Source organism: Streptopelia decaocto (assembly GCF_964273445.1).
Source record: "Streptopelia decaocto genome assembly, chromosome: 3".
NCBI classification, from domain to species: Eukaryota; Metazoa; Chordata; class Aves; order Columbiformes; family Columbidae; genus Streptopelia; species Streptopelia decaocto.
This window is the reverse complement of record NC_138656.1, coordinates 18,396,353-18,410,612: the sequence shown is the minus strand read 5'-3', so window position 1 is coordinate 18,410,612 and position 14,260 is coordinate 18,396,353. Positions and strand designations below refer to the sequence as shown.

Below are 14,260 nucleotides of genomic sequence, written 5' to 3'. Positions count from 1 at the left end.
AAAGCAAGCTGATGAGCCAACCTACCAAATGCAATTTTGTTCCACAAGATACTACGCCATAAATCTGTATTGCAACAAAAAAAAATGAGCTCCTGAATGTTACTGAAAAGATGCTCTATACTTTTATGGTTCTTCCCTTAATTGCAGCTACAGTGATTGAATTTTGGCATTATTTGGTATGGTGGTTTGAGCATAAGGTAACTTTGATGCATTACTCAAAGACTTTTCATAAAAGTGTTTCAGGCAAATGTTAGTATTGACTAGGACAGCAACTGATTTAATGGATTTTAGGTTTCCCCACTTCATTGGTGACCTTATTAATGTTTATAAATATATAAAGGGTGAGTGCCATGAGGATGGAGCCAGGCTCTTCTCGGTGGCAAACAATGATAGGACAAGGGGTAATGGGATCAAGCTGGAACACAAGAGGTTCCACTTAAATTTGAGAAAAAACTTCTTCTCAGTGAGGGTGCCAGAGCACTGGAACAGGCTGCCCAGGGGGGTTGTGGAGTCTCCTTCTCTGGAGACATTCAAAACCCACCTGGACATGTTCCTGTGCGACCTCACCTAGGCGTTCCTGCTCCAGCAGGGGGATTGGACTGGATGATCTTTTGAGGTCCCTTCCAATCCCAAACATACTGTGATACTGTGATTAAAGGCCTAAAATTGCTGAGTAAGCAAAAATAATTTATCAAAGCAACCTCAAGCAGAGCTAATCTCTAGTGTGCTGTGTATGGAGTAATGCAGGATTACAAGATGCTATGGTTGTATCTTCAGATTTTTTAGGATTTACCTAACACATGTATTATCACTTCAGGCTCTTGGGGGGAACATAATGACAGCAAGCCCAATTTCTGACTTAAATCCTGTGTTAATGGCAAGTGGAAGCAAACTGACTCTGGTATCAAATGGTAAGTTACATCTTGTGGCACTGAGGGGAGTGGAAGAGTCAATAGTCCTTTGCCATGGGTTAGTGATCAATAGGTCATGTCAACACTTGGAAGTGGAAGTTAACTTTATGTAAAATAGGCTTAGTCTGAGTCTTCATTGATTTTGCCCTTTTTGAGACTGCAGCCCTAAGGTCAGGCCTAAGGTTGGCTTCCTAAATAATTCTGAACTTCTATGTCAGAATGAATCTCACCGCATATGTACTTACAGACAGATCCTTGTGAAGAGCTGGTTGAAGATGCCTAATCATTAAAATTAATAGGCATGAAATTGTTTCTGTCACTATCATACTTTGATCCTTGTGGATTTTTCAGATAAAGAGTGAAACTTGTTTTGTGTGTGTGTGGTTTTTCTTTTTAATAAAAGCCAAATGTCTCAATTTGTATTTGCTCTTAGGAAGGATTTTTTGAAATAGAATCCCTAAAGTAAGTGGACTCTCCGATCAGTGACTTTCTCTGGTACTGGTTTGTGTGCCGACTAAGGAAAGGAGAAAGAGGGAATTACATTGGGATGCTGGAAACTGGTTCATCTCGAGGCTCAGCTTTTATTAGATAAAAAAGGAGGGCAGGTCTCTTTGATCAGTTCCTATGCAGATAAAACTTCATATGTAGACAGAAGCTGTCGTGAATTCCATAAGGACCAAAGTAAATCTGAGAAAATAATTGTTGATTTGGTAGAAGAGAATGGAAAAATGAAAACTGATATATTAAGAGTGATTTCTATACGTCGAAGGCTATTTCACGCATGCTGTTGCCATTCTTTATCTGAGTCATTAATCCGACATTGATCTCTCCTTCCTCTATAGAGGGCAAAAGGACTGTCACAATGGATGAGAAGTTTTTCACTGGTTACAGGAAGACAATAGTTAAGCCTGAAGAAATACTTCTCTCTGTGGAAATACCCTACAGCAGGAAGGTAAGCTTGTAGGAAAAGACTTCAGTGTTTGTGGAGCTAAAATGCTGTTGTTTGAATGTTATTTTCAATGTTAGGCACTTTTTTCCTTGGAAACCGACCTACAAATGATTATGCAGTCCCAAGTGGACCAGGAAACAAGTAAATTATTTTGTGAAAATCCAGCAACATACTCTTCTTGACAAGCCAGGGGAGCTGGGCTCTATGATAAATACCATAAGCCCAAGAAGTTTTCTAGTGTAAGAAACATAAATTTCACTTTATTGCCTGGCGCTTTTTGAGTGCATTTGGTAATGATGAAAGGTGAAAAAGTGGTGTTCCTGGAGGTCTAAGTTCTGTTTGCAAAAGAGTGCAGCAAAGATGCTAGCAGTTCCCGAAATAAAGTTAAGTTTCCCAAGGTTCCTGCTTCAATTCTGTGAACTGAAATGGGAAATGGGGGAAAGTGTGTAGGAATAAGAGGGAAGTTCAGTTTCTGCATCCTTGCCTTGCAAGACTGAAACCACAAGGACTGATTATCAGGGAATTTTGGCAATGTGGACTTGCAACTTCAAATGAGCCTTCCTTCAGAGAGAGCAATGAACACTTCTGTGTGACAGCATGAACCATAACTGACTCAGAGTGCCTAAGAGGTAAACTTTTTTCCCCTTAGGACTAAGAGCACCAGACTAAAATTTAATGGCTGCAAAGGTATTTACCTTTTTAGGGCTTGAGGCTACAAGTTAAAAGATGCAAGGATTCACAATGTAGTGACACATTTTCTTTATAAATGCAAAACACTGATTTACTTGAAATGCCATCATACTGTGGGACAGAATCAATAAACCCTTTGTCTGTCTTCTCTAATATTTGTATCTAACTATTAAGGGAACATGACTATTTTATTTATGGTGTTTTTCCACCTATTTCTGCGTGATTCCTCATTGATCTTGTAATAATTACAAGAAGCATTGCTTTTTGCCAAAATGAGAAACAGTGAAGGTAGTCAATGGAAAATACCATGTTCTTCCATCCAAATGACAGTCATATGGCAGTTTCACAAGACAAACAAATGCTTTGCCAGCAGGTCAGTGGCTTCATCACTAGGTTATATGCAGCTCATTGATCTGAAAAACTAAAGCAACTTTCAAATTCTCTACTTCATGGTTTCTTGGTTGATCTTTGCTCACAAACATGAAGTCAGGGAGACCAAAGTTCTTCAGAGGATGTCTGAAGTTGCTGACATGTGGCAGGTGAAGTCTTCTGGAACTGTGGTTCCTCACAGCTGGAAACAGGGCTGTGTCAGCACATGGCTAGATGAAATTTTTTGTAAAATTGATGTTACCTCTTGGCATTGATGTGACTTATCACACCAAGGGTACGACTAGCCAAACAACAGAAAGCATTAGACTAAAGAAGATTGGCAGTTCATCCAATTCAGTGTTACTGTAGGGAAACTGAGTTCAGGATAGGCTTTATTACAGACAGGCTGTTGGGGGAGAGAAGGTAACACCTTTTTCTCCTGCTATTTTGTGTCAGATATTGGAGATATTCAGGAATTACAGATTTTTGAGTCTGTACTTGTAAGGGGAATGTAGCTGATCAAAGACAATATTTAGGAAGGGAAACAGCTCACTGGATTAAAGACAAAATATAAACATTTCAGAGAAGAAAACTGCTTAGCCTTTTGTATATAACAAGGTATTCCTAGAATAGGACATAACCTTTATTTAACAATCCTCTTTGTCTTCTGGACTAGAAAAACATTCCTTGTGTTTCAGTTAATGCTCACAAATGTTTTGCACCACTTGTGTTATTACTTACTTAGTGACTATCAATTTTTCATGTCCTTTCCCTGGCATGCATCTTTCTCTATCACATTTGTCACTGTTAATTCATTTTTATGGTAATGGTACTCTGGATCACATAGACATTCACCAGTATTCGAATAGAAAAAGCCTGGCATCACAGTGCCTATGTATTTCTGTTTAGGAAAACAATCTTAACCTACTGTTTGCTAAGTATTGCCATCATAGGTTCATACTATCATAATTTTTGTCCTGCTGAAGAGACAAAGCAGTTATGAAGTGCTCAAGGCCAGGCTGGATGGGACTTTGAGCAGGTTGATCTAGTGGAAGGTGTCCCTCCCATGGCAGGGGGGTTGGAACTGGATGATCTTTAAGGTCCCTTCCAACCCAAACCATTCTATGACTCTATGAAGTCTTATTTCATCCTTTAAATTAGCATCCTCCAACCTTCATCCATTATTGATCTCTCTATTCCATGGTGGTGGACTGAAAAAAATGACATGGAAACAATGCTTTTGCAATTGTGAATATTACCTATGAATCTGCTGGAGCCTGTGGATTTCTTAATGAGCTCTTTCCTGGTGTTGTGTCTTCTCCAGAAGGGAAGAGGGGAGACTAATCTAGGTCCCTAATATGCAGCCCTTGAGAGTAAGGGCTGTTTGGTTTTCCTGTGAGAATAAGTAACACCTAGAAACTTTCACTGTGGTGGTTTAGAGGGGACATGCTATGTTTTACCAAGAGGTAGGGCAGGCACAGGCAGCTGATGTGATGGTTACCTTACCTGCACATCTAGTGAGGAAATAGTGAGTGTCTTTTCTCCCACAGGACTCCATACCAAGAAAATGAAGGCATCTTGTGAGGAGTGAAGGCAAACATTGCCCTCTTGTTGCGAGCATGTTATTAGAAATCTTCTCTGAAGTGTGCAGTAAGAGAAGAGGCTGCTTTTTCTCCTTTTTAAAGCAATTAGCTTTGAACAAGCAGAGTGGCAGAATGCCCTGATTGGGAGGATGCTATTTATGCTCCTCTACTATTATCTGCTGTCTGCCCACTAATTACTTGAATTCAGGAAATGAAACACACCCTTCAGTTACATCTCCAGTAACAAGCTGTCAATGCACAAAAGGGGCCTCTTGTGAAACTGTTCTTGCAAACAATAGAGGAATTATTCTTTACAATAATGAAAGAATTGCTGTCCACTTCTGATCAGAAATAATTAATGGAACACACTGCTATGCTCCTCAGAGTCACTTGGCTAAGCTATTAGAGAAGAAACTTGGCAGAAAACTCTACAGAAGGGCTGTGCAAAGACATTGGATCTGATTCCTCTCTTAGTCTGCAGGATGCCTGAACAGCAATTTGTCATAATCTCCGGGACAGATAAGGGGAAAAACTGAACGTACTGTGACTCCAGGGTGGTACCATCACTCTTTGTACACTGATACAGTGCTAATCTCATTTACTGCCACACTTCATAGGAGAGCTGCTGAGTTTTGTGGGTTCTAGTTACTGGTGATTTTACAAGAATTTTCTCACTCTGTGGATACCAGCAGAGGATTCAGGATAGTTACTGAGAATTATATTTGCATTAACAGATAGAAATAGTCTTTTCTTAATTAATCTGGTCTATTCTAGAACTGTGAGACATTTGTAATTATTGATTTCAGTTCTTGCAGAGTTCAAAGACTTCTGAAGGGAAGGGGTTTAGGATATGAGTTTTACTAATTAGGCTTCCAACTTAGCAGCCTGGGGGAAAGAATAAGTTGTGAGGAACTGCAAGCTTGTTTACATACGAAAAAATCTGTCCTGGTTTTTCTTTTCAAGATATGGAAAAAATGTGACAGGTTGGCTAATAACCACTCATCTAGTAAATTAGAATTAATTGTTGAATCTTGTGAAAATATACAGCACTGCATGAACAAATGTGTCCTGCTTGGCCCTGCAAGCTGAATCAACCAGATACAGTTTCCTGGAATAGCTCTGTCATGTAGAGAAAGGTTAATCGCTTGTCCATATTTATACTCCAACACATGCCAAGGTAAAGAGAGAGTAAAGAAATACTTTCCTGTCTTCTAGGGTGAATACTTCTCAGCTTTCAAGCAGGCTTCCCGTCGGGAGGATGACATTGCTATTGTGACCTGTGGGATGAGAGTCCTGTTCCAAGATGGCACCAGCCGAGTGGAGGAGATAAAACTAAGCTATGGAGGGATGGCGCCTACAACTGTCCTGGCTCTAAAAACTTGCCAGGAGCTCACTGGCAGGTAGGAATTTTTCTGTGATAGAAAGGCTGTCTAATGGAATGGAGGATTGAATTAGATGATCTTTCAAGGTCCCTTTCAATCCCTAACATTCTGTGATTCTGTGTGATTCTGTGAATGGTGCTGATTTTTACAGAAGCAGTTCAAATACCCTAAATCCTCTCTGATATAGTGCACAGAAGGAGAAAGTGGAAGAAGTGTAGCTACACTTCTGCAGCAGTCTGCTTTTTGTGTGCTTTTTTGTCTTGCTTCCTCTAGTACTCCTTACCCTCAGAGATCCATGTCAGTCTCTCAGAGAGCCATTTCCTTGCTAAATTCATTCATCCATTGAAGTGGGCAGAAGCTAGATGGGGACATGACATACGAAACTGATTTTTTTTTCAAACTGGACTGAGAAATCTGCGCTCTTATAAATTAATAGCTTTGACACACCTTCAGAAAAGATGACATGAGCCCAAGATGACAGCAAAGCTGGCACATATATTGTAAACAGAGATGGAACAGGTGGCCTGACAGCTTGTGGGGCTGCCATGTCAGAAGAGTCTGCTCTGGTGATATTCGGGGCTGAGCAAGGTCTCTGTGTCACCTTTGTTCCTTTGCAGAGACTGGAATGAGAAGCTGCTGCAGGATGCCTGTCGCTTGCTGGCTGGTGAAATGGATCTGTCTGCTTCTGCACCTGGGGGGATGGTGGATTTCCGACGCACACTTACACTCAGCTTCTTCTTCAAGTTCTACCTGACAGTCCTTCAGAAACTGAGCAAGAACCACAATGGCAATGTGAGTGCTGCTAGAGAAGGCAGATTTGGGGAAAGAGATCCTGTACGTGCTTTCTTGGTGGGGAAGGCCTGCATGGGGGTAATTCAGATTCAAGCAGAGTCATACCTGATAACAAACTCCATGTTGTAATAGCTGCCAGAGCTACTCTACTCCCTACCTGCATGACAGTGACTAGTGTATCTTCCCACTGGCTTCCTCGTGGCATCCCCACCTCTCTGTGGAAGGATGCTGAACCGTGGGTTCACAGGAGGATTCCTGGACTTCTCCTGTTTGTTGCATTACAACTGCTCTTATGGGTCTGTGGCTATTCTTTGCACAGAGCCTGAGCCCTGTTTGCCTTTCACCCCATAAAAGATGAATTATCTTCACTGGAGGATGGAGAATATCCTGGGCTACTGGGGAATGTGAGAAAGGGACTGGCAGAGGAGATGATTTTTCTTTAATATGTCTCTGGCAGAACAATCTGTGTGAACCTGTTCCCTCGAGCTACATCAGTGCTACAGAGCTGTTTCACAAAGATCCCATTGCAAATGCTCAGCTCTTCCAAGTAAGTAGCAGTACCTGCATAACATAGACCTGGGCTTTTCTCAAACTCTGTGCTGCTTATCTTCTTTTCTCCCTGAACTTATATAATGTCATTCCTGTATTTGAATCTTAGTCCCTTCCTTGCTTTAGGGTACAATGTTCTTTGCTGTCATTGCCCGAGACAGTTCCTGACAAGTACAGCTTGATAAAAATTGCCGTGGGTAGCACTTTCCTCCTGCAGCCAGCTCGGTATCCAAATTGAAATTGCCCTTCTGCTTTCCCCAGTTACAGCTGGTCTTTCTTTGCATCTCTCAGGATATATCTTCCTTATTTCTCCATTAATAACCTGTTCTCTTGAGCTTTGAGTGTAGAAGCTAGTTTCGGAACTTGAAACTTTTATACAAACTGTCACATCAAACCCTTCTCTTCCATAGCAGTTTCAAAAACAGAATCCCTTTCACTTCATTGTCCCCCTCTGTGGAGCCACTCCATCTTGTTGCCCCTCCTTTCCCACAGGGCTGAGCCACTACCCCTTTCCCCACCTCACTTGAATGTCTCACTGAGCCTTTTGCTCTCCCATTAATGCTTCTGTCCCCTGTGATATGAGCAGTAGTAGTCAGTCATGTGTTTTACTCCAGGAAGTGCCCAAGGGCCAGGCAGTTGAAGATATGGTGGGCCGGCCTTTGATGCACATTTCAGCAGCCAAACAAGCATGTGGAGAAGCTGTTTACTGCGATGACATCCCTCACTATGAGAAAGAGCTGTATCTAACGCTGGTGACCAGCACCAAAGCCCACGCTAAGATCCTGTAAGTGTTGCTTCTGAGTTTCAGATGTTGGAAGCATCCAGTGCCTGGTGGCTTAGAAAACATTGTCTTGTCAAGTTGTGGGTGAGGGAGAGGTTTCTGCATTAGTGGGAGCTCCAGCAGTTCACTGCACATTGTTACATGGAGGGGAGCTCTATGTGTTACAGCCGCCTTGTGAGTCTGTGTCAGTGGGAATATGCGGGAATTAACACAAAATTCAGAGTTTTGCTGCAGCACCAAGCCCTCAGCCCTAGGCAAACTTCTTGCCTGTCCCATCTGTTATGCTTAAGCATGCAGCACTGAAAAGGAGCAGGGTAGGAGAGCACCACAATGTCTGAGGAGATGTCATTTTAATTGCTAACCAGAGCACGCAACTTGAACGTACTTCTGCCTAAAAATTTAGGTTGTAACATGCAGTTCCACCACAGCACTCCTGTGGATGAGTCAGCTGTGTGCGTACTGTCTTCTGGTTTTTGCCTTGCACAGTGCTTGCTTGCACTGGCTATGATCAAGCCGTCTGAAAACTTCAGCTGCTAGATGTAGAGCTGTTTGTGCTTGGCAGTAGCAAGGTGGATAGGTCAGTATATGGGAAGTGAAGCTGTCTTTGTAAACATCTTGTCCACATAGGGCATGACTGGTGCAGAACTTATAACAATAGTGACTATCCACCTCTAGAATGCCTATCCCGGCAGGTAATGCCATCTGAATTCTCATATGAGTTTTAATGCTGTTATATTGGGGGACTGACAGACTTCCCCAGTCCCTAATTGTGTTTACACTGTGATGGCTCTGTGGCTCTCATCTGCCCTCCGCTGCTCTGATGTGGGACACTGCGTTACATCACCTCATGTCATCCTCAATAGCCTTGCCATGTGCTGTTCATTCCTTAGGCAACACTTCCCGCTTTTAGGCTCTCTGCCAGGAGGTTCCCCACAGTGATTTAACATGGGATGGGCAGCATGGTGGTTATGGATGCACAGATGTGGTAGTCGACTCGCAGGTTATGAAAGAAATTGTTCTGTCATTGTAGTTCAATCTTAGGTGTTGCAATGTGGTCATTGATGAGTGCTGCAAACGCATAAGCATTGTTACTACTACCAGTGCAGATGGGACGATAGAGAAAGCATCTATGCCTTGCCTGTATCTACACCTGTGACCACAATATGTGGTATTTTATAGAGGTTGCTGTATATATTCTCTTGCATTTGCATTATGCACTCACACTTCTAGCTGTGAGCCTGTGTTGTTCTGTAGAGGAAGTGGCAGAATATTTCCTCAGGTGACAGGAGTATCTCAGCCTAGGATTTCATCGGTTAAAATACTGGGTCTGAAAACTTCACCTGAGTCAGATTTTGACCACCAACTGTAAATTAGAAATCATCTGCCTCTTTATTTTTAACTAAGGGAAACTGTAAGGAGATTTTTTCTGAAGTGTTACTGCAGAAGCAAGGGAAAGTGAACTTTCCAAAGAAAAATAGTATTGTCCTCAGTTCCTGCTGTCTAAGAGTTCACATGGGAAAGTTAGTTCACACATTTATGTCTTTTTTTTTTAAAGTCTGTAGCTCACTGTGATGCATGAACAGCTACTTTCAGGCACAGTTTGTATAGGAGTTTCAAGAATCTGAACAAGCATGCTGAAAAAATTGCAGTAATTTACAGAAGACAATAAATCATTCAGCAGAAACAAAGCCATAGCTTTTCTATTCCCAACAGTTCCCTTGTAAAGCAAACCAATTACATAGCCATGTACAAAATATTGCAAAAGGAGCTTGAAAGTCTTTTGTAATACATTTTTATGAAGTGCTCCACACAAAAATTAAAATATATTGCACTTTTCTAGTGACTTTCAGTCCTGCTTGTCATTTAGTTGTAAATCTGTATATCATTCAAGCAGACAAGGATTTTGGCTAGATGTGTCTTTTGCTGATTACCGAAGAAAGTCTTTTATGAAGCTTTTTGTCTTTTGGAGTGTCATTTCTTTTGCATACTTTTAAATAAGCTACAGCTTCCTTGTGATTGATACTCAACAACTTCTTCCTGACTCACAGCCACTTTTTTTTCTAGAGGTGAACCCACAGTAGAAGATACATGTCTGCAGTAAAATGTCATGTTTACCAACAGACAGGAAGGAATCTTGCCTTCACAGAATCATGGCAGCTAAGATGACAGTGGAGGCATGTCATCATTAACACTAATCTGTCTTTGGTAGGGTGTGTTGAGGGATCTTAAGTACATGTGGCATTTGTATCAAGTTCAGATATGTCTTAGGAAAAAGATGTGTGGTACAGTATAGTCCAAGGAAGCAGACTGATGATCAGACTCACAGTCAGGATTCAGATTATCATTAAGATCTCAAATTATTTTAGTTTAATATGTTGCCCTTTCTGTCTTAGTCTCGCATGATATTCATGTGACAAATTCCTTCTCTTTTGCATATCCAGACTTCAGGGAATTAGGCCTGAAAATGTGTTGGTATCTCATAAGCAAAAAAAGATAAATGAAAAATAATAATGCTGCCTCTCCTTCTCCTTTCTTTAGTTCTGTAGATGCATCTGAAGCCCAGAGTGTTCCTGGGTTTGTGTGTTTTGTGTCCGCCAAGGATGTTCCTGGCAGTAACATCACTGGCATCGCTAATGATGAGACTGTCTTTGCTGAGGATGTGGTATGTGGTTAAAAATAGCCTTTATCAATCACACTGCCTAGGAGATAAGATTTGTCATATTGTCTGGTGAAGTCCTCTGCCTTATACAGAGATAAATCCTGACTGCACTGGAGTCAGTTGAAATCTCAGTGCCAAATTCAGTTGGGCCTGAGTCCCCCTGCACTGTGCCCCTCTCCTCTGTTCCCTGCACTGTTCTCCTCTAAGCTGCAGGTCCCTGGGACAAGCTCACTCACTTGGTTACTGTCCGAAGTTGTTTGTGATCGTTTTCCCTTGACTGGTTTTAAACAGACCAGTCAGAACAAACAGATGAAAAAGTGCACAAAAGGAACAGATGAAGGGAATTGTCATAAGCCTTTCAGTTACTGCATATATGCACACCAAATGATGGTGGGTCCTAATCTTGCCCATAGGTCACTTGTGTTGGTCATATCATCGGTGCAGTTGTTGCAGATACACAAGAACATTCCAGAAGAGCGGCTAAAGCTGTAAAGATTAAGTATGAAGAGCTTAAACCTATTGTCACAATTCAGGTAAGATGGCTCAGATCCACTTCTGCAGTTAGCTTGGGATGCTTCTGTTCTCACGTGTATGGCTGTTTAGCCACATGTTTTGTTAGTCTTTGTGGGTGCAGCAGGATATGGATAGAATGAAAAAAAAATATATTTAAATATAAAGAGCACACACCTTTGTGGTACTGATTTGGAGTACCTTAACTTGCTCTGTGTTACTTAAAGCTAAAACAAATAAACCAAACTTTGGTAGATATATTGTGCTCAGCACAAATTTGTTTAAATGAACAAGATTACTGTCAGTTACATTCTTACCCGCAGGTGCTTACTTTCAATATTCTCTGGTGTGACCCTGATGGCTTCATCATTATTCATTCAATCTTCATTCTCTGATTTATAACACTCAATAATAACAACGTGAAAGCATCTCTTCTAGCTCTGTCACTTCACTGCTTCTCTGGGATTTCTACAGACCACTTGTCTAGTTTCTAAAGCTGATTAAATTAATTTCAAGGAGTTCACTCTCCATTGTGAACATTTCCACTGACTGTATGGACACAGCCCTTAAGTGACTTTTTTTGAAGCTTAAGAAATTAATGTAAATGATTTGTGATCATTTTATGTCTTGTTTTGTAAAAAACAAAAACAAAACCCAAAAAACTAGGAGGCTTTTTAAACAGATTTGCTTATGTGACAGTAAACACAAATGGTAATACAGTTTTCACATTGAGAAATGAGAAAAAAAATGTGAAGCAACTTTTATTGGGGAGATATTAGAACCATGGGATTCTAATTAGTTTTTTTAAATGGTCAAGATTTCATACCAGGTGTTTTGTAATGTGAATTGTATTCATGCAAATACAAAGGGTCTGTGCATTGGCTAGTCCAGAGGTTGGTACTGGCATCTGTGGACAGAGGTTTTAGTTTATTTGTATGATTTGTGGGTTCGCAAACAAGATTTTGTTTTCTTTATTTTTCCATTATGGAAAGCTTCAGCTCTGGCAAAAGCAAAATGCATTTCTAAAACTTCCTAAAGAAAGATTATTGTATATTAGCTCAGAAGTGAACTATTTCTGCAGAAGTTCTTATGCTGTCTGAGAGATTTTTTTCTCCTTATGTCTCTTTTCTTTTTATCTTCTCCTTTCCCTTTCCCTTTCCTTTTCCCTTTCCCTTCCCTTTTCCCCCTTTTCTAGGCCACAGAAGTTTTAAGTCATAGCTCTAGTGGCTACAGACCTTGAGATTCTGGGTCCATAATGTGATATGAGTCACAAGGAACAATAGAAGATTGTACAGTTACAGTGTTTATTGTGAAATTGCTGTGTTGCCAAAAAGTATTTTGTGCTGCTTTAAGCCAAGTCACTTGGCTGTTACTATAGTTAGAGTCTGATAAGTTCTTGTGCTTTTTGTCTTGGATATTTGTCCTTCAGTCAGAGGAAGCTTTGCTTTCACAAAAGTTTCATTGTGTCATTGTGTTTCCTAGGAAGCTATTGAGAAGCAATCCTTTCTGAAATCTATAAAGAGGATTAATAAAGGAGATGTGAAAAAAGGATTTGAAGAATCTGATCACATTTTGGAAGGTGAGAATAGGCATTAATACTTCTTTTAAAATGGGATAGCTTGTGGCAAAAGAAGTCAAGCTATCAGCCTCCATTTTATGCATATGACACTGAACTCATGAAAGTAAGGCTTGTGGGGCCACATTTATTTAATAGTAAGTTTAAACTAACTGTTCATACACAAACAGCTTGAGAAAGATTTAATTTCAGTTTCAAACAGACTTGGATGCTCCCAACTGTGCCCCTGTAAACACTCTCTTCCAACGTAAGGACACATTTTTCTTAAGTAAATATTCTACAGAGTGATTTTTTTTTTTTCTCCCCTTCTTCCCCAAAATGTAACCATTTCAGCTTTTCCCTGTCCAAACATAGTCTGATCTGACTCTTATGGTCAGTCAGTTTTCTTTAACCCGGTGTATGACTGCATCTTATGCAAGTGGGGCATACATGCATCTGAAAACCTGATCCACCAACATCAGTGCCTGTAGGTATCATGAAGAACATGGCACTGCCCTGTAACACTTTCTCAACCTTGATCATTGGTCTGTCTTTGAGGATGTTTTTTTTTTTGCTGTGCTTCTTGGTTTCATTCAGTTGGAGTCTCCCAAGCAGGTTGTAGAGACATAGGTAAACATAGCAATTATAATATCAACAACTGCTTAAAACCTGTGTGAGTTAGGAGGGGGGAGTGCCAGAGCTGTGAATTCTCTGTCAGACCTGTGTCTTTGCTTGGTGTATGTATCACCGATCAATAGCTCCTGAGAGGAAGAGTCTCCAACATCAGACCTTTGGAGAACTACGTATTTATCAATAAGAGAGTGTTGTGTCCCTCTTAAAGATCTGAGAGGGAAATGAAATCAGTTATAGACATAAATGCTGGTGAGAAGAGATTCTTCTGGAAGATCAGAGAAGCCTGCCCCATGAGGGAAGGGCAGAGTTATTTAACCAAAACACCCATTTCCAGGTCTGTTATCTGTTGTATTAATATTTTGGTATGCATTGCCAAGACTTTCCTCTGCAGTGAGAAACCAGCGCTGGTGTTTCAAAGGTGTCATAAGCTTTTGTTAACTGTTCCTTATAGTGTATTATGCTACACAAAATGAAAATACTGTGCCGGTCAAGGCAGAAATTGTTCTGAGATAGAAGAGTTGATTATTTAAAAGGCTGCAATACTCTGTGAATGCCAGGCCAATCCCCTCAAGGCGATGAGAAGAGTAGGCTACAGAGTAGGTGTTGTCTCATGCAAATGTGCATTTCTCACTGATGTACCTAATGTAGGCAGCTATTTTGTTGTTGTTGGACTTAACAAAAGGAAGAGAGGAACAGGACTTTGAGAACTGCTTGGAATATTAATTTTCGTGGTAGCTGAATAGACCAGCACCATGACTGATAAAGGAGGTTGATTCTGATATTCAGTAGCATGTACCATGAATGGAAATCATACCCTCAGCACTGCCAGGTAAGATGTCCTGGGAAAGAGCCACACGTGGTGACAGAGTTGATTCTCAGTTAGATCTTAAGGCATTT

At 40.8% G+C, this 14,260-nt stretch overlaps 1 protein-coding gene across 2 annotated transcripts in view; it reads left to right on the top strand.

Annotated features, from left to right (window-relative positions):
• The window catches only part of XDH (xanthine dehydrogenase), a 60,720-nt gene that overhangs the window by 19,747 nt on the left and 26,713 nt on the right, over positions 1 to 14,260 (top strand). For both annotated transcript variants that reach the window (XM_082047307.1, XM_082047308.1), the window contains exons 13-21: positions 818 to 911; positions 1,754 to 1,863; positions 5,718 to 5,902; positions 6,502 to 6,676; positions 7,134 to 7,223; positions 7,840 to 8,009; positions 10,545 to 10,668; positions 11,079 to 11,198; positions 12,658 to 12,754. In XM_082047307.1, the coding sequence (XP_081903433.1) occupies positions 818 to 911; positions 1,754 to 1,863; positions 5,718 to 5,902; positions 6,502 to 6,676; positions 7,134 to 7,223; positions 7,840 to 8,009; positions 10,545 to 10,668; positions 11,079 to 11,198; positions 12,658 to 12,754 (1,165 nt within the window). The remainder of the gene's footprint in view (positions 1 to 817; positions 912 to 1,753; positions 1,864 to 5,717; positions 5,903 to 6,501; positions 6,677 to 7,133; positions 7,224 to 7,839; positions 8,010 to 10,544; positions 10,669 to 11,078; positions 11,199 to 12,657; positions 12,755 to 14,260) is intronic.